Here is a 19,007-nt window from a genome sequence, read left to right on the forward strand (position 1 = left end):
ATCTAAATCTGAGCAAAGCGCCAGTAGGGGAGGGAGGGGAGAAAGGGGAAAACACCAGTGGTGTCTTGCTCTCCCTTCCCTCACTGGTGCTACTTCCGTGCCATGATGGCAGCAAAGGAGGTACCAGCAGGTAAAAGTGCTGCACTTGTATGCCTCTTGTTGATGGTAGGATGGGAAAGGGGATGATCATGTTGTGATTGAACCCAGCAGCCAGTTGCAGGGGGTGGAGCAGTTGCCCCAGTTTTCCCCCAGTTCCAGTAAAGGACAGTTTTGCATCTGAATACTGACACCTTTCTTTTTAGAAAAATGTACTATCCTGATGCAGATGCAATAGTGAAAGGGGAATCTGGAGCCATGAATTCAGCTCATATTTTAGACTCTTCTGCTTGAACTCCAGATGTACATTTCCTGAATTAATAAATTCAAGTGAGCATTCCCATATGACAGCTACAAGCTGTAAGGGGCAAACAACTTGTTTGATTGAGGTGAAAACCCAACAGGGAAAGATGAAGTGTGGCTGACTTGTTAAATTAAAACACCAATTTTGAGACATTGCAAATATTTCATAATGTTGCTAATACAGTTTAAATAGCAATTATATTTTTTCAAAACTAGTATAAAGGTCTGAATTAATAAAGAATATTTCTGGGATACTTAGATTACAAAGACAAGTTCAGTTGAGATGCAGCAATTTCAGTTTTGGGGCATTTATGGAGCAATAATAGATGTATAGATATTTTGAGAACTTGGAACACCTTGGCAGTAATTATCTAGTCTATTTCATAAGGGCAATCTGTACTCCTAGAAGCTGCCAAATGAACCATCTTTGGGTATATTTCCTGATTTAGAAGCTGCACTCTCGTGACACAATCACACTTGTCCAAACAGTCTTCTGAAGCCTTGATTGGGAAAACACTATCCAACTGGCCTCAATTTCTGATCCATGCCAGATTTTCCTAATCTATGCCTAGGCCCAATGCCTAAGGCCATCTGCTCCTTTAGGGATTCCATAAACCATGAAGTCACAGCTGCAGCCTGCACGTGTGGGCTTAACCCTTGGGGGAACAGCCATGGTGCACGGTGAACTTATTTCTCAAGCTGCTGCATACCAAGACACCTGGTCTCCTCTGACTACATTCTTGTCCTTTTTGGAGGGAAGTTCCAAACATCTGACAACATGATTCCAATAGTATCATATCACCTGTTTGCTTTGGCCTTCTCTAATGACCATCCTTCTTTTTCAACTCCAGGTTAGGGGCATGGGACTCATGCTATTATAACTGCTTGGAATTTAGTAACACTGTTGCAGAGCTGCACTGCTTTTAAACTGTCAAATGTTATATTGTATTTGCTAAATTACTAGTATTTGTGTCATATGGTTTTGTTATTTTTTCTTAATGACTCTTTATATTATATATGCTATTACCTGCTGAGATTTGTAGATCAGCGAAATACAAATTTTAAAAATAAAAAAAATAAAATTTTGAGAACACACATATGCAAAGTTCTTTTCATCAAATTTCTCATGCTACTAATTCCATTCCTCAAACTATAAGCTTGCTCACCCAATTTTAGACAAGGCTGCAGCACGGCAGAATTTTAGCATCAAACTGGCTTTGATATGGATGAACAATGTAATCTTGAGGCTATATTCTACCACTACTGGTGCATGGTGTGTGAGTGTTTACATTAGTGTGGACCCATCAATACAGATATTGTCCATAGAACATTTAGCCACCAACACAAAGCACTAATAGCCACAAAGCACAGACAAGCCAACTATAGAAGCCAAAAAAACAGAAACTAAACCACACTCTCCTAGCAAAAGCTGACTACAGCTTAGAGGTCTTACCCCTGCTAGGCATCAAAAGGCGTTTCTTCATGTTGCCTGGCAGAGCACAATAAAGAGAGAAAAAAATACTACATTAATCAGTCTTGAAATTATTCTTATAAAATGTTAGATGAGAAAGAAAAAAATAATTATATAAAGGCATTTAGCATATTTATTACCATGAAACTAACAAATAAAAGCATTAATACAATTGTCTTCAGCTTAAAAAATAAGACAGTTGCTATAAATTACATGATATATTTTATTTATTTATTTTATTTGCATCTTTTTTATACCGACATTCGTTTAGAAACATCATATCGTTTTCCATTTAACATAACGGATAGCAACGGCGCTTTACAATTGAACAGTTGAGATAATAGTAAACAAGCTAATTAGATCTAATGAACAATTGGGATACTGGTATAATCAAAACACATACTAAATATTGAGGGTTAAAATATTGTACAAAACGAACAAAAAACTGAAGATATGTAAAATAGGAGGGAGATTATCAAGATATTTGAAAATAAGTTAGTTAAATCTAAAGAACAATGGAATACTTATATAATCAAAAACACATAATAAATATTGTGAGATAAATACAAGTTGCAGACATGAGCAAAAAAATTGAATATATGTAAAATAGGAGGGAGAATATTAAGACGATATATGAGATATTTGGTCTTATTTAGAGACTGCTCATCCTGTGCCTCTGGAAAAGAAAGCTTTATTCAATAAAGCACATTGTTCTGTAATTATACAAATTCTGCACATGTAATTTATACTTTGCATAAATGTAACCCTATGTATTTTATCTTTTAATTATGAAAAAAACATTTTATATTTTATAAACTGTATGAAGTAAAATATTTTCTTACTAAAATAAAGCAAAACTGCTTACCTGTAACAGATGTTCTCTGAAGATGGAGGAATTACCCCCACAGGTCACAGATGGGTGATATAGCAAATGTTGCTTACCTGTAACAGGTGTTCTCACAGGACAGCAGGATGTTAGTCCTCACATATGGGTGACATCACAGGATGGAGCCCAATCACAGAACACTATTGTCAAAGTTTCTAGAACTTTGACTGGCACCTACTGGGCATGCCCAGCATGACACTAAACCTGCAGCCAGCAGGGACCCCCTTCAGTCTTGTTTAAAGCTACAGGAAGTGCCAAAAAATAAAATAAGAAAACGTAACAAAGCCAACACTGCGGGGTGGCGGGCAGGTTTCGTGAGGACTAACATCCTGCTGTCTTGTGAGAACACCTGTTCCAGGTAAGCAACATTTGCTTTCTCACAGGACAAGCAGGATAGTAGTCCTCATATATGGGTGAGTACAGAGCTGAGGATGTCCGAGAAATGCACCAAATGTACCCAAGATGTGCAATAGGCACAAGGACTGGGGTGAAATTTGGTAGAGGGCATCCTGAACCCTAACGGGCAGGTGGAAGGGTGTTGGTAAGTCAAGTTGTGAAAATGTTGCGCAAGACAGACTGGCAGAAGATGGAATCTTGTCTTCCGGCCTTGTCTAAACAATAATGGGCTGTAAAGGTATGGAGAGAACTCCAGGTAGCAGCCCTGCAAATGTCAGGAAGCGGCACCAAGCGTAGTGTGCTACTGACGTCGCCATGGCCCTCACAGAGTGTGCTTTAACACGGTCTTGAAGTGGAATGCCTGCTTGCTGATAGCAAAAAGATATGCAGTCCGCTAACCAGGAGGAGAGAGTCTGCTTACCCACATGCTGCCCCAATTTGATGGAATGGAAAGAGACAAACAATTGAGTACTACTGCAATATTGGATCAGTTTCAGCGCTACTGCAATATTGGATCAGTTTTAGGTTTGTTTCTTTGTGCTTTTCCTGTGGGCAGCTGTACGGTCTAGACAGAACGCTAGAGCCTGTTTAAAGTGAAGGGTATGCAGAGCCTGTTCTCTTGGATTGGAGTGGGACCTGGGAAAGAAGATAGGTAGTAAAATGGATTGATTAATGTGAAACTCCAATACTACCTTAGGTAAGAACTTAGGGTGAGTGCGGAGTACTGCCCGGTCCTGCAGAAGTTTAGTGTAAGGCAGAGAGGTAACTAGGGCCTGTAACTCATTAACTCTGCGAGCAGATGTTATTGCCAAAAGAAAAATCACTTTCCATGTGAGAAAGCGAAGATCACAGGATTGGAGAGACTCGAATGATGGTTTCATGAGCTGGCCCAAAATCAGATTGAGGTTCCAAGAAGGGGCCGGAGGAGGCAATGGAGGCTTGAGGTGAAGCAAGCCTTTCAGAAAACGTGTTACGAGGGGTTGTACCAAAATAGGAACGTCCCCGACACCTTTATGGAAGGCGGCCACCGCAGTGACATGCATTCTGATGGAGGAAGTTTTTAGACCTGATTCTGACAAGTGCCATAGATAGTCTAGAAACGTCTTGGTGGAACAGGTAAAGGGATCAAAGGATTGAGAAGAACACCATGATTTAAACCTGTTCCATTTGCAGAGGTAAGACTTTCTCATGGAAGGCTTCCGTGAAGCAATCAGGAAACTGGCTCCGAAAGGTTAAGTGGCTGAAGAATTAACCTTTCAACATCCAGGCCATCAGGGACAAAGCTTGAAGATTGGGGTGGCGTAGGCACCCGTCGTTCTGAGTGATTAGAAGCGGGTCCGTTCCCAAGGGAATGTGCCTGCGAATGGAGAAATCCTGAAGAACTGGAAACCACACTTGGCGAGGCCAGTGAGGTGCTATCAGGATCATGCATCCCTTGTCCTGACATAACTTCACGAGAGTCTTTGATAGAAGTGGAAGTGGAGGGAATGCATATAGGAGACCGGTTGCCCATGAGAGGGAGGAGAACGCATCTCTTGGCTGAGAGTGTTGGCTGCGAGTGAGAGCAAAAGTTCTCTACTTTGCGGTTTTGAGGTGACGCAAAGAGGTCTATGCAAGAATAACCCCAATGTTGGAATATTGAGTCTGCTACTGTGGGGTTGAGGGACCACTCGTGCGGATTGAAAGCGTGACTTAGTTGTCCGCCAACACATTGTCCACTCCCGGCAAGTAGGTGTCCTTGAGGTACATTGAATGGGAGAGGGCCTCCGCCCATATCTGTGCAGCTTCCTGACACAGTAGGTAGGAGCCCGTCCCTCCCTGTTTGTTGATGTACCACATGGCCACCTGGTTGTCCGTCTGAATCAGGATGACCTGATTGGAAAGGTGATCCTGAAACACCCTGAGAGCATATCTGATTGCTCGCAGCTCCAGGAAATTGATTTGGTGTTTGGCTTCCTCTGGAGATCAAGTTCCTTGTGTCTGCAAATCGGCGACATGGGCTCCCCAGCCGAGGTTGGAAGCATCGGTGGTGAGAATTATTTGAGGGTCTGGAGCCTGGAAGGGCAGGCCTTGGAGGAGATTGATCTGATTTTGCCACCAGGCCAGAGACTGACGAAGTGAGTCGGTGATGTGGACAGTGGTCGATAGAGGTTGGACGGACTGAGTCCATTGTGACCTTAGAGTCCACTGCATGACTCTCATGGCCAAGCGGGCCATTGGGGTAACCTGTACTGAGGATGCCATGTGTCCCAGCAGGATGAGGAAGTGGCATGCAGTCGTGCGGTGCTGAGACTGTAGCTGGTGTGCGAGAGAGATGAGAGTGAGAGCTCGCTGTCGAGACAGAAATGCCTTTGCCTGCAAGGTGTCTATGTCTGCCCCTATGAATGATAAAGTTTGAGATGGGACTAAGCAGGATTTCGCGTAGTTGACAAGAAATCCTAGCGAAGTCAGAGAGTGTAAAGTAAGATGTAGGGATGACGGAGCAGCTTGCTGAGTGGGAGCCCTGATCAACCAATCGTCTAGATAGAGGTAGACGTGAACACCTTGAGTCCTGAGGAAGGCTGCTACTACTACGAGGCACTTGGTGAAGACTCGTGGTGCAGATGCCAGGCCGAATGGTAGCACTCGGTACTGATAGTGCTTGGGGCCTACCAGAAATCTCAGGAACCTGCGATGAGATTGAGTTATCACAATGTGTGTGTATGCGTCTTGGAGATCGAGAGAGCAGAGCCAGTCTCCTTTTTGCAGAAAAGGAAGGAGGGAACCCAATGTTACCATCTTGAACTTTTCTCAGTGGAGGTACTTGTTGAGGGCACGTAGGTCCAGAATTGGACGAACGCCGCCTGACTTTTTGGGGATTAGAAAATACCGGGAATAGAATCCTAGGCCTTGTTGGGAGTAGGGAACTGGCTCTATTGCTCTGGACCGGAGGAGAGAGACCTCCTGCTCCAGGAGTAGTGAGTGGTCGGATGTTCTCCACATTGGTAGAGGTGGGGAGTCCAGTGGGATGGAGAGAAAGTTTAGGTGATAACCCTGAGAGATTATGGCAAGGACCCACTGGTCTGAGGTGATTGTGTGCCACCTGTTGTTGAAATTGCACAATCGGCCTCCCATTGGTATCTGAGGCAGTGGAAGCTGGCTGCTGCTCTCTATGCAGGAGTCAAAAGCCGGAAGCAGGGCCCAGCCGAGGAGTTTCTTGTGGCTTTTGTTTACGAGGTTGACGAGACTGGGCCTTTTGGAAAGGTCTCATGGAACGAGTTCTAGACGGTGGTGGATAGGACTTCTTTGGACGGAAGAATGACTTTTTAGTATCCTTCCTGAATGGCTGTTTGGAGGAATACTCAGAGGGCATCAGAGAGAGCTGGCGAAGGGTCTCATGATGCTCCTTGAGTTCCGCCACCGTCTGCTAAATCTGTTCACCAGACTGTCTCCTATGCAGGGCAGATCAGATAATCTGTCTTGTACCTCAGTGCGCAAGTCCAAAGACTTAAGCCAGGCCCATCTTCTTGCCGAAATAGCAGTTGCAGATACCCTGGAAGCGGTGTCGAAGATATCATGAGAGGATCTTATTTCATGCTTCCCTGCCTCAAAACCCTTATGTACCAGGGTTTGAAGCTGTTCCTGGAATTGCTGAGGCAGGGACTCTGCAAAGTCTTGTATCTGCTTGAATAGGACCCTGATGTACTGGGTCATATACAGCTGGTAAGAGGCGATCCGAGAGATGAGCATTGATCCCTGGAAGACACGCCAGCCAATGGCATCCAGGAATTTCTGTTCCTTACCTGGGGGAAAGGAAGAGTTGGGTTTTGATCTTTTTGCCCTCTTTTGGGCAGATTCTACAACCATAGATTGGTGATCCAGCTGAGGTTTCTGGAATCCTGGGGCTGACTGGACCAAATAAGTGGTATCAGCTTTTCTGTTGACTGGAGCAACAGAACCATGGTGTTCCCAGTTCTTTTTGAGGAGATCCAAAAAACCTGGTGAATAGGGATGGAGGTTATTTCCTTGGGAGCATCCAGGAATTGTAACAGCTCCATCATTTGATGCCTGTTATCTTGTTCAGTCTGCAATTGGAAGGGAACCAATTCAGACATTTCCTTCACAAAATGTATGAAGGATAGGTCCTCTGGAGGAGAACGCTTCCTGCTTTTAGTAGGAGAATGTGGCGATGCCATGTCATTGGTGTCTGGAGATGAATCATCAGTCCAGGTATCATAGGGATCAGCACTTGTCCCCCTAGGAACCTGAGAATGATGGGACGATGGAATTCCTGAAGGTCCTGGTCTAGGCTTTTAAGGCATCGAGGGAAGAACTGGAGGCACTGATGAAGGCATCAAGGGCACCGGTGCAGGCATCGAGGGCATCGATGGATGGATCGTTGGCGCCGGATGCATCGGCATCGATGGTTGAGGCATCGGCAAAACTCCCGATGGAGGAATGTGGAACAGTGTTTCTCCACCAGATGACAGGGTAAGCGAGGAAGGCACCGGAGGCATCGGTGACCCAGGATCCATCGGTGGAAAAGCGGCTATAAGCGCGTCCATCTTCGAGAGCAGCGCTGACAATGCTGCCGGAATGGGATCGATGGTCTGATCCACGGCCGGCACCGATATTGGCGCCGGGGGAACTTGGAGTCTGTGTATCGTCTTATCGATGGCCTCCTGGACCATCCGGTCCAGTTCTTCACGGAAACCTGGAGCAAGCAGCCCCGGCTCCAGAAGGGAAGAAGGAGGCAGAGGCATAGTCAGAGGGACCACTGTTAAAGGCGGAGTCGCGGCTCCCGATACCCATCATCCAGGTGAGGGTTGCCTCGGTGACCCGGTCGCAGAAAGGACGATGGCGAGATTGATGATTTTCCTTCCTCGATGGTCCGAGACCTCCGGTGTCGATGCTTCTCTCTACGATCCCCTCCTGAGGGGGGTGTAGAGGTAGTCGAAGGCCAAGAAGTCGTCGATGCTGGGCGGTCACTGGTCGGTGGCCGATACTGGCGCGAAGTGGACAGTGCAGGTTCAGACGACGTCAATGCAATAGACGGCGTCGGGGTTTGAGAATGGAAGAGAAGTTCCATTTTCTCCATTCTGCCTTGCGACCTTTTGGTGTCATTAAGGCACATTTGGTGCAGGTCAAGACATCATGCTCGCATCCAAGACACATTATACAGACTTTATGAGGGTCTGTTATGGACATGGTGCGAATACAGTCCAGGCACCGATGGAACCCCGATGCCATGGTCTTTGAAAAAATTGAGCTGTGGTACGGTCGACGGCCAGTAGGCCGTGAGGGCCAAACTCGACGGGAATCGACCGAAAATGGGTAAAAAAACTTATCGGAGTACCTCGGAGTAAACAATTCAAAGGAGGGACCCCTGTGGGGTATGAAAGTTTTTGTAATTCTGTGAGGAAAATTCCTGTCAGGAATCTCTGTGGAGCTCCTTAACCCGCGTGGCTACTGCTGCACGGAACAAAGACGACTGAAGGGGGACCCCTGCTGGCTGCAGGTTTAGTACCATGCTGGGCATGCCCAGTAGGTGCCAGTAAAAGTTCTAGAAACTTTCACAAAAGTGTTCCGTGATTGGGCTCCATCCTGTGATGTCACCCATATGTGAGGACTACCATCCTGCTTGTCCTGTGAGAACATAGTTACTTGGTACCAGATAAATGGATTCAAGTAATTTCTTGAAAAGAGCTTTGTGCATGCTTGGGAGTTCCCATGCACCTGCAGCATGCCTTAGTTTCAAAATTAAGCTAATGAACAACTCCAGAAGAGAAAAAGGGATGGCATGTGTGATTAATTATTGCCCTATCTTCACAGAACATCTGTTAAAGGTAAGCAATTTAGTGTATTCTGAAGACAAAGTAAATTACTAATCACACAGATTCCCTAGCTAATGATTGTCTGCAATCTGTTTTTGCTTGGTTATAATGCTACTCCTCCCTTTTTTTCCCTTAGTTCAACCTAAATAATATAAAAGGGCTCAACAAATTGGAGAAAGTATTTTTATCATTCAACACACAAGTGATAGAATTTGTTGCCATATTATGTAGACAAGGCAAAAAGCATAGCCGAGTTTAAAAGGGGTTTAAGCTCCTGAAAGAAAAGTCCATAAACAATTATTAGCCAGGTAGCCTCGGGGAAAGCCATCATTTATCACAGGAAGAGGGCAAAGAGAAATGGATCTACTATTTGGATCTGACAGGCATTTTCCTAATGATCTGGATTATTCACTTTCAAGACAGTATGCTGGGCTTGATAGACACTTAGTCTGACCTATCATGGCACTTCTTATATTCTTAAATAAAGCAAGCCACACATAAATCTTAAACTAAAGACTGTACAGAAATCAGTCTCTCTTCTACATGACACTATGCACCAGTTGCACCCTATCAAAATTTCAGGTGAATTTTAAATGAGCCACGTGTGTAACAAACGGGGGTTATGTGTGTGGCTGGGCCTTGTGCGTGCCGTGCACATTTTCAAAGGGTCCCAGTCACGCAAGTAACTCCCGTTACGTGCCAAACTACCGAGCACAGAAAAAGGGGCGGTCTGGGGGGCGGGGCTGGAGGCAGCCAGTACAGTGGCCATTTGCGCGCGTGTGCCAGCAGTCAGTCAGCCCGCGCAAGTTGCTTCTGCTCTGGAGGAGCAGCAACTTACAAAAAAAAAAAGGTAAGGTAGGTTAGATTTAGGAGGTGGGGAGGAGAGGGGGAAAGAGAAGGAAGGTTAGGCAGGGGGTTAGGGAAGTTCCCTCTCAGTCCGCTCCTTAATTGGAGCAGACTGGGAGAGAACTGGGATTGGCTCGATCTAGTCACCGCACGTACCTTTATAAAATTAGGCCCCCCTGTGCGTGCCGCCCGCATATGCATGCACGGATTATAAAATCCGGCGTGCCTGTGTGTGCAGCCCCCAGATTTTATAACATGCACGCACATGTTATAAAATCAGCGCATCCATGTGTGCGTGCCGGGAAGCAAGCGCGCAACTTTGAAAATCTACCCCTTAGAGTCAAGACACTGAAATATGCAGAATGTATTCAAGAAGTTGTTTGGGACAGAAATAAAGATTTAGGGTGCTGCTTGAACATTAGACAACCAACTTACTCTGCTTTAAATCATAAAGCAATCTAATGGTTTCCTTTGTAGAAGCCAGGAGTAATTCAGACATTGCTTTGGAGAAACGACAGGATCAAATTACTTTCCTCTCAACATCCAAGCTACGAAATTGGAAGTTAAGGGGGATGACACAAGAAGGGTAATTTTCAAACAGCAAGTATAGTGGTAAAGTCTGCGAGCACATTTTCGTCCTCCCCAGTGATGTAGGAGAATGCGATGACAAGGCCACGGGTACGTGGGCAAGGGTTGGGGAGATGCCTGGCGTGTTTTGATGTCACCAGGGGGTTTTATGCTGCAGCGTGAGCTACTAGCCCTTCTTTTTCGCCGAACCAACATCACCCTCCCGCCCACCCTAGCACCCCTGTTATGCCTGTTGGACATTGTTGGGTGCTGCTTGGTTCGCTTGCTCGGGCATCCTGTAGCTCGCTATTCATCCATATGTGAGGACTACCATCCTGCTTGTCCTGGGAGAAAGCAGAGTTGCTTACCTGTAGCTGGTCTTCTCCTAGGACAGCTGGATGTTAGTCCTCACGAAACCCACCCGCCACCCCGCGGAGTTGGGTTCGCCTGCGTTTTAGGGGGACCCCGTGTGGCCACAATGTTAGTGGCATGCTCAGTGTGCCATTCAAAGGTTCGAGAAACTTTGACAAAAGTGTTCCATGACAGGGCTCCATCTAATGATGTCACCCATAGATGAAGACTACCATCCTGCTTCTCCTGGGAGAAATAGGGGCAACTATATTATGGTGACAAGTGTTTGACTCGGGTACAGAAATATTGGTTTTCTTTGAAATCAGCAATAATAAAACTGGCTGAGGCCTTTATACCCAAAACACTGTTTGGTGTGGTATCATTTAATCTGCTGCCCAGGTCTGTGGATGGGGGTGGGAGGCAGCAGTGGTCAGCGCCTTATAGCCACTACAAGGACTAGCTTTGCTCCCTGGAATGCTTCTCCTCTGTGTGTGTAAGAGTATGCGGGAAACCGGGTTAAGTGCATGCTTTTACGTGCACTGAGCCCAGGTTGATTTTAAACAGCCATTTACGTGCATAAAACCAGGTGTTATGCACATAAATGGCTTTGAAACTTACCCCCAATATTCCTTGGTTCTGCGTTACATCTCCAACAAAAGATGATGATGTTTCCTACACTGACTCAGGGACTACTAGTGAAGGTCTAGTTAATGACTGTGTCTGTCAGAGTGCTTTCTGTCCCTGCCAGATAAGTGGCATTTATAGTTCTACAGCAAACACCCTAGTCTCTAATTTTGGCAGCTTCCCATCCCAGGAGAAGAGATCCTGTCCCTCCTGTTTGTTGGGCATTTGTTGAGTTTGTGTGGACCAAAACATTACAGTTATATCTTTATATGCATAACAACTCAATAAAAATGATTTAAAAAAACCAAACCAAAACAAAACATTTAGCACATAACCAATTGCATTGAACTCAAGGAGGCTGAGGTGCAGACTTTCCCCTGGAGGGGACTCCTGGAAATGAAGACCATTTAGGTGAGGATTCCAGCTCACTCTGGATGTATCTGTGGTTAGGATATCTGAATAAGGCTGAATTTGGAAGGGCATGCCCTTTTGAACATAAGAATTGTCATACTGGGTCAGAACAAGGACTCATCAAGCCCAGTATCCTTTTTCCAACAGTGGCCAATCCAGGTCTCAATTATCTGGCAAGATTCAAACAGTAAATAGATCCCATACCGCTAACACACAGGGATATGTAGTGGCTTTCTCCAAATCTACCTGGTTAATGTTGAGATTACTTACCTGATAATCTCCTTTTCCTTAGTGTAGACAGATGGACTCAGAACGAATGGGTATAGTATGCTCGTGCTAGCAGTTGGAGACGGATCTGACGTCAGCACGGGTATATATACCCCCACAGGAAGCGTAGCAACTCAGTAATCTTCCTTGCAAAAGCTGTTATGGATGTGTGTACTGACGCTCAGTGAAAAGTGAAACAGGATTCCCCAGTAGCTGGAGACCGCCAGCATTCCCAACCGGAAGGCGTTGACACCTGGTAGAGTGTACGCTCTTATGGAAACAGATGACATGGCTTACCTTGAGTCGGTGAAACCCATGTACACAGGCAGCTGGGTGGGATGCTGAGTCCATCTGTCTACACTAAGGAAAAGGAGATTATCAGTAAGTAATCTCAACATTTCCTGGCGTGTAGCCAGATGGACTCAGAACGAATGGGATGTACAAAAGCTTTACTCCCAGACTGGGTGGGAGGCTGCCTGAGGACCATGTATGACCGCCCTCGCAAATGCTGAGTCCTCCCTGGCCTGGACATCCAGACGGTAGAACCTGGAGAAGGTATGGAGGGAGGACCAGGTCGCCGCTTTACATATTTCTGCAGGCGACAGCATCCTGGATTCCGCCCAGGATGCCGCTTGTGCTCTGGTAGAATGAGCCTTGACCTGTAGAGGCGGAGACTTCCCAGCATCCACGTAAGCTGCTCTGATAACTTCTTTAATCCAGCGGGCGATGGTGGGCCGCGAGGCCGCTTCCCCTTGCTTCTTCCCGCTGTGCAGGACGAACAGATGGTCCGTCTTTCATAGTTCTTGTGTCACTTCCAGATATCTGGGCAGCAATCTGCCAATGTCGAGATGGCGTAATAAACGCCCTTCTTCAGATTTCTTCAAACCCGCCGTGGTAGGCAAGGATATGGTTTGGTTAAGATGAAACTGTGAAACCACTTTCGGTAGAAAGGAGGGAACCGTGCGAAGATGGATAGCCTCAGGAGTGATTCTGAGAAATGGATCCCGGCAGGACAGTGCTTGTAGCTCTGAGATGCGGCGTGCTGAACATACAGCCAGCAAGAACACCATCTTCAAGGTTAGAGAACGGAGAGACAGGCCCCGAAGGGGTCTGAAGGCGGATCCCGCGAGGAAATCCAAAACAAGGTTGAGGTTCCATAAGGGCACAGGCCACTGCAGTGGCGGACGGATATGCTTGACTCCTTTCAGGAAGCGATAAACATCTGAGTGCTTGGCAATGGTCTTGCCATCCCTCCTGGGGCCGTAGCAAGACAGCGCAGCCACCTGAACCTTGATGGAGCTGAGGGAGAGACCCTTCTGAAGTCCATCTTGCAGGAAATCCAACACAATAGGGATTGTGGTCGCATGTGGATTGGTGCCATGAGTGTCGCACCTTGCTTCGAATACTCTCCAGATCCTTACGTAGGTGAGGGATGTGGAAAACTTGCGAGCTCGGAGGAGTGTATCTATTACGGGCTCAGAGTAACCTCTTTTCTTCAGTCTAGCCCTCTCAATGGCCAGACCGTAAGAGAGAATTGAGCTGGATCCTCGTGGAGGATGGGACCTTGACGTAGAAGGTCCCGGAGAGGAGGCAGGGGAAGAGGCTTCCCTGCCAGTAGTCTTCTCATGTCCGCGTACCAGGGTCTTCTTGGCCAGTCTGGTGCCACTAGAAGCACTAGGCCCCGGTGTTTCTGAATCTTGTGGATGATGGCGCCCAGCAGAGGCCACGGAGGAAAGGCGTATAGCAGAGTCCCTGGAGGCCATGGCTGAACCAGGGCATTGATTCTGTGTGAGAACGGATCGCGCTTGCGGCTGAAGTATCTGGGTACTTCAGCATTGGACTTGTCCGCCAGTAAATCCATGTCCGAAATCCCCCAGTGATCCACAATCATCTGGAAGGCTGTGGGTGACAACTGCCACTCTCCCGGATTTAGGCGTTCTCTGCTGAGGACGTCAGCTGTGGTGTTGTCCTTCCCGGCAATGTGGACGGCAGAGATGTCCTGAAGATTCGCCTCTGCCCAAGCCATCAGTGGGGCGATCTCCAGAGATACTTGTCGGCTTCTGGTTCCGCCCTGACGGTTGATGTATGCCACCGTGGTGGCGTTGTCGGACATCACTCTGACTGCTCTGTTCTTCAGTCTGTGAGCAAAGCGAAGGCATGCCAATCGGACTGCCTGAGCCTCTAGACGGTTGATGTTCCACCGCCCTTGTGCGGTGAGTCCTTCGCAGTGTGCTCCCCAGCCGCTCAGGCTGGCATCTGTGGTGAGCAGAGTCCACATGGGGGAGGACATCCTCGACCCCTTGCTCATGTGGTCGGCCTGCAGCCACCACCGTAACTGTGTCCGGACTCTGGCAGGCAGAGGTAAGTGCGTGGAATAGTTCCGTAGACGGGGGCTCCAGCGAGAGAGCAGGGAGTGTTGTAGAGGTCTCATATGGGCCCTTGCCCAAGGTACCACTTCCAGGGTGGATGCCATGAGAGAGAACCTGCAGATAATCCCAAGCTTTGGGCCGACTGGCTCCCATCAAGTACTGGATATGCGTCTGAAGTTTCAATCTTTTGGTAGTGAGACTGACTGTGTCTGCCTGGGTGTCGAACTGTACTCCCAGGTATTCCAGTGACTGGGAAGGCTGTAGGCAACTCTTGCTGAGGTTGATTACCCAGCCCAAGCTTTCCAGAAGGGCGATCACTCTGTCGGTTGTCCGATGGCTCTCCTCTCGAGATTTCGCCCTGATCAGCCAGTCGTCTAGGAAGGGATAGACCAGAATTTCTTCCCGTCTGAGTGCCGCTGCTACCACTACGACCCCCTTGGTGAAAGGTCCGCGGTGACGTGGCCAACCCAAAGGGCAGAGCCCGGAATTGGAAGTGGCGTCCTAGAACCTTGAAGCGTAGGTAACGCTGATGATCCGGATGGATCGGGATATGCAAGTAGGCTTCCGATAAGTCTAAGGCCGTGAGGAATTCTCCTGGCTGAACTGCGGTCTTGACGGAGCGCAGAGTTTCCATGCGAAACCTCGGGACCCTTAAGTATCGATTGACTGACTTGAGGTCCAGTACGGGCCGAAAGGTGCCCCCTTTCTTGGGTACCATGAAATAAATGGAATAGTGTCCAGAATTCACTTCCCATGCAGGTACTGGGATGATGGCTTTCAAGAACAGGAGCCTCGCCAGGGTAGCTTCCAATGCTGCCTTCTTGTGTGTGGGACAGGAAGATTCCACAAACTTGTCCGGAGGGAGGTGATGAAAGTCCAGATAATACCCCTCTCGGATGATGACGAGGACCCACTGGTCCGACGTAATCTCGACCCATCTGGGGTAGAAGAGGGTTAACCTGCCCCCTGTGGCTCCGTCCCCCAGATGGATCGGCGGATTCTCATTGTGAGGTGCGGCCAGGACCTGAGCCCGGGCCTGTTCCCCTCTTGCGCTGCTTGGTCTGAAAGGACTGATTCCGGGCCTGAGGACGAGGTGCCTGGTAGTGACTCCTGTAGGGAACGAAGCGCTGGGAGCTTCTACCCCTGGAGGGCCTTGGAAAGGCGCACTGGTTCCTTCTGAACCGATCTTCCGGTAGTCGAGGTACTGGAGAGGCGCCCCATGTGCTGGCCAGTTTATCAAGGTCGCTGCCAAACAGGAAAGAGCCCTTAAAGGGCAATCTGGTGAGGCGTGTCTTTGAAGGCGCATCGGCTGACCATTTCCGGATCCAGAGCTGCCTCCTGGCAGCTACGGAGGATGAGATCCCCTTGGCTGTTGTTCGGACTAGGTCTGATGCAGCATCCATGAGGAACGAGAGAGCTGACGCCATGTCTGCTGCTGGAGCGTTGTTCCTAACCTGTGACAAACAGGAACGCATCACCACTGTGCAGCAGGTTGCGATCCGCAAAGATAGAGCTGCCACCTCAAAAGTCTGTTTCAGAATGGCATCCAGTCGTCGGTCATGAGGCTCCTTGAGGGCCGCCCCCCCCTTCAACTGGAATGGTAGTGCGCTTGACCACAGCGCTAATCAAGGCGTCCACCTGAGGGCACGCCAGCAGCTCCTGGATAGCCGGTGCCAGTGAGTACATGCCCGTCAGGGCCCGACCCCCTTTGAATGCGGCCGCTGGTGCAGCCCATTCTAAATCTATCAGTTGTTGTGCTGCTTGCAAGAATAGAAAATGGCGGGCTGTAGGACGAAGACCTTCCAGCAGGGGGTTCTGCGCAGAGGGTACCGTAGCGCTGGGACCTGTAATATCCAACTCCGCCAGGCACTGAGACACCAGGTCGGAGAGATCCTTCTTGGGGAAGAACCGCCTCATGGTTCTATATGGCTCAATCCCTGGGGGAAGCTCCCCCTCGTCCGGGAGTTCGGACTCGTCTGGTGAAACCTCCTGGTCCGACTGATCTGGACTGTCCAGCGGCGGAAGGTCCCGCTCACGATAAGGGCGTGAGGGTCCAGGAACAGGATCCGCAGGAGCCGCCACCGCAGCAGCATCCGCAGCCGCCGCAGTTGCAGCTACCGCAGGAACCGCAGAAACAGCAGGAACAACAGGAAGAGCAGGAACAACAGGGCCTGGACGGGAAGCCGTTTGCATCTGTACAAAGGCATGAATCCCCTTAAAGAGATCCACCCAGGAAATTGAAGCAGCCTCTAATTGCCGGGGTACAAGATCCCCCGGGATTCCCGATTGGTCGACACTGACTGCTAAATCCGGGGTAGCCCCTGGGGAACTGTCAGCAAATCGTGGCTGAGACTGGTCTTGGCCCGAGGGTCCCACGGCCTCCTCACATTTTGGCACATAGGGAGTCTGGCTCTTCACTGTGCGTGGCTCGAAGCTGGCATGCAGAGCAGAGGCCGAGGGCTTTAATGCCGGAGGCAGGCGGCGCCGCCGCTGAAGACGCTGAGGCATTCTGTTCCATTGAAAAGTATGCGCTGAATGAAACGCGGCAACAATATACGCTTAATAGAACAGGCGCACAATAATAATATGCGGCAGCAATATGCGCTTAATACAACAGGCGCAAAATAATAATATGCGGCAGCAATATGCGCTTAGCACAACCGACGCACATTAATAATATGCGGCAGCAATATGCGCTTAATACAACAGGCGCACAATAATAATATGCGGCAGCAATATGCGCTTAATACAACAGGCGCATAATAATAATATGCGGCAGCAATATGCGCTTAGCACAACCGGCGCACAATAATAATATGCGGCAGCAATATGCGCTTAATACAACAGGCGCACAATAATAATATGCGGCAGCAATATGCGCTTAATACAACAGGCGCACAATAATAATATGCGGAAGCAATATGCGCTTAATACAACAGGCGCATAATAATAATATGCGGCAGCAATATGCGCTTAGCACAACCGGCGCACAATAATAATATGCGGCAGCAATATGCGCTTAGCACAACAGGCGCGTAATAATATACGGCAGCAATATGCGCTTAATACAACAGGCGCACAATAATAATATGCAGCAGCAATATGCGCTTAGCACAACCGGCGCACAATAATAATATGCGGCAGCAATATGTGCTTAATACAACAGGTGCACAATAATAATATGCGGCAGCAATATGCGCTTAATACAACAGGCGCTCAATAATAATAAGCGGCAGCTACATACGCTTAATAATAATAATATGCGGCAGCAATATAGACAACAAGCGCTCAGCCATATGGCGGCTAACAATATACGCTCAATGATATGCAATATGCTCTCAGCAATATGCGGTTAACAATACCCGCTCAATGGTATGTAATAGGCTCTCAGCAATAAGCGGTTAGCAATACACGCTCAATGGCATTCAATATGCTCTCAGCAATAAGCGGTTAGCAATACATGCTCAATGGTTTGCAATATGCTCTCAGTAATAAGGCAATATACGCACAATGAGGAATATAATATGCGCTTAGTCATAGAGCTGCGCCTATTACGGGCGCTCAATACCTGAACAAGGCCCACAAAATGGCGCCCTCCACGGCGTGCCACGCCGCCGATCCTCTGTTCCTTGGAGACCAGAAGTAAGAGATGTACGCCTTACCTGATCCTCGGCGCTTCCCGGCTGGAACCCGGGCGGTCTCCGGCTGCGGGGGAGAGGGCAAGTACGTTCACCGCCGCGTTTGAGGATATGCACCCGCTGCCTCGTCCACACCGGGACCGAGGCGCCTCGTATGCCTCACCCGAACCTCGCCCGGGGGCTACGTCCCTGCCGCGATTCGGCCACCGGACCGAGGACTTAAACCTCCGGGGGATCACGGAAATTACTGAGTTGCTACGCTTCCTGTGGGGGTATATATACCTGTGCTGACGTGAGATCCGTCTCCAACTGCTAGCACGAGCATACTATACTCATTCGTTCTGAGTCCATCTGGCTACACGCCAGGAAATAACAGTTAGGGACTTCTCCAGGAATTTGTCCAAACCTTTTTAAAATTCATTTATGCTAACTGCCATTACCACATCTTTTGGCAATTAATTTCAGAGACTAATTGTGCATTGAGAGAAAAATAATTTTCTCTGATTTGTTTTAAATGTGCTACCTATTATCTTCATGGAGTGCTCCCTACTCTGTGTATTGTTTGAAAGAATAAATAACAGATTCACATTTCTATTCCTCTCATGATTTTATAGACCTCTATCATATGCCCCCTCAGCTGTTTCTTCTCCAAGTTGAACAGCTCTAACTTCTAACATTTCCTCATAGGGGAGCCGTTCATCCTCTTTATCATTTTGGTCACCATTCTCTGTATCTTTTCCAGTTCAACTATATCTTTTTTGATATGTGGCAACCAGAATTGCACACAGTACTCTAGATGTGGTCTTACCATGGAATGATACAGAGGTATTATAACATTCTCCAGTTTATTCTCCATTCTTTTCCTAATAATTCCTATTTGCTTTTTTGATCGCTGCCACACAGCTGAGAATGTCAAAATATTGTCCAATGACACCCAAATGCTTTTCCTGGGTGGTAACGCCTAACATG

At 47.9% G+C, this 19,007-nt stretch overlaps 1 protein-coding gene across 11 annotated transcripts in view; it reads right to left on the minus strand.

The window, feature by feature from the left end:
• The window catches only part of MTA1 (metastasis associated 1), an 885,916-nt gene that overhangs the window by 235,538 nt on the left and 631,371 nt on the right, over window positions 1-19,007 (minus strand). For 8 of the 11 annotated variants that reach the window (XM_029598824.1, XM_029598815.1, XM_029598818.1 and 5 more), the window contains one exon: window positions 1,853-1,888. The exons of the other annotated variants lie outside the window; for them this stretch is intronic. In XM_029598824.1, coding sequence (XP_029454684.1) covers window positions 1,853-1,888 — 36 coding nt within the window. The remainder of the gene's footprint in view (window positions 1-1,852; window positions 1,889-19,007) is intronic. 11 annotated transcript variants of the gene reach the window in all.

The sequence above is a fragment of the Rhinatrema bivittatum genome, chromosome 4 (assembly GCF_901001135.1).
Source record: "Rhinatrema bivittatum chromosome 4, aRhiBiv1.1, whole genome shotgun sequence".
Lineage (NCBI taxonomy): Eukaryota > Metazoa > Chordata > Amphibia > Gymnophiona > Rhinatrematidae > Rhinatrema > Rhinatrema bivittatum.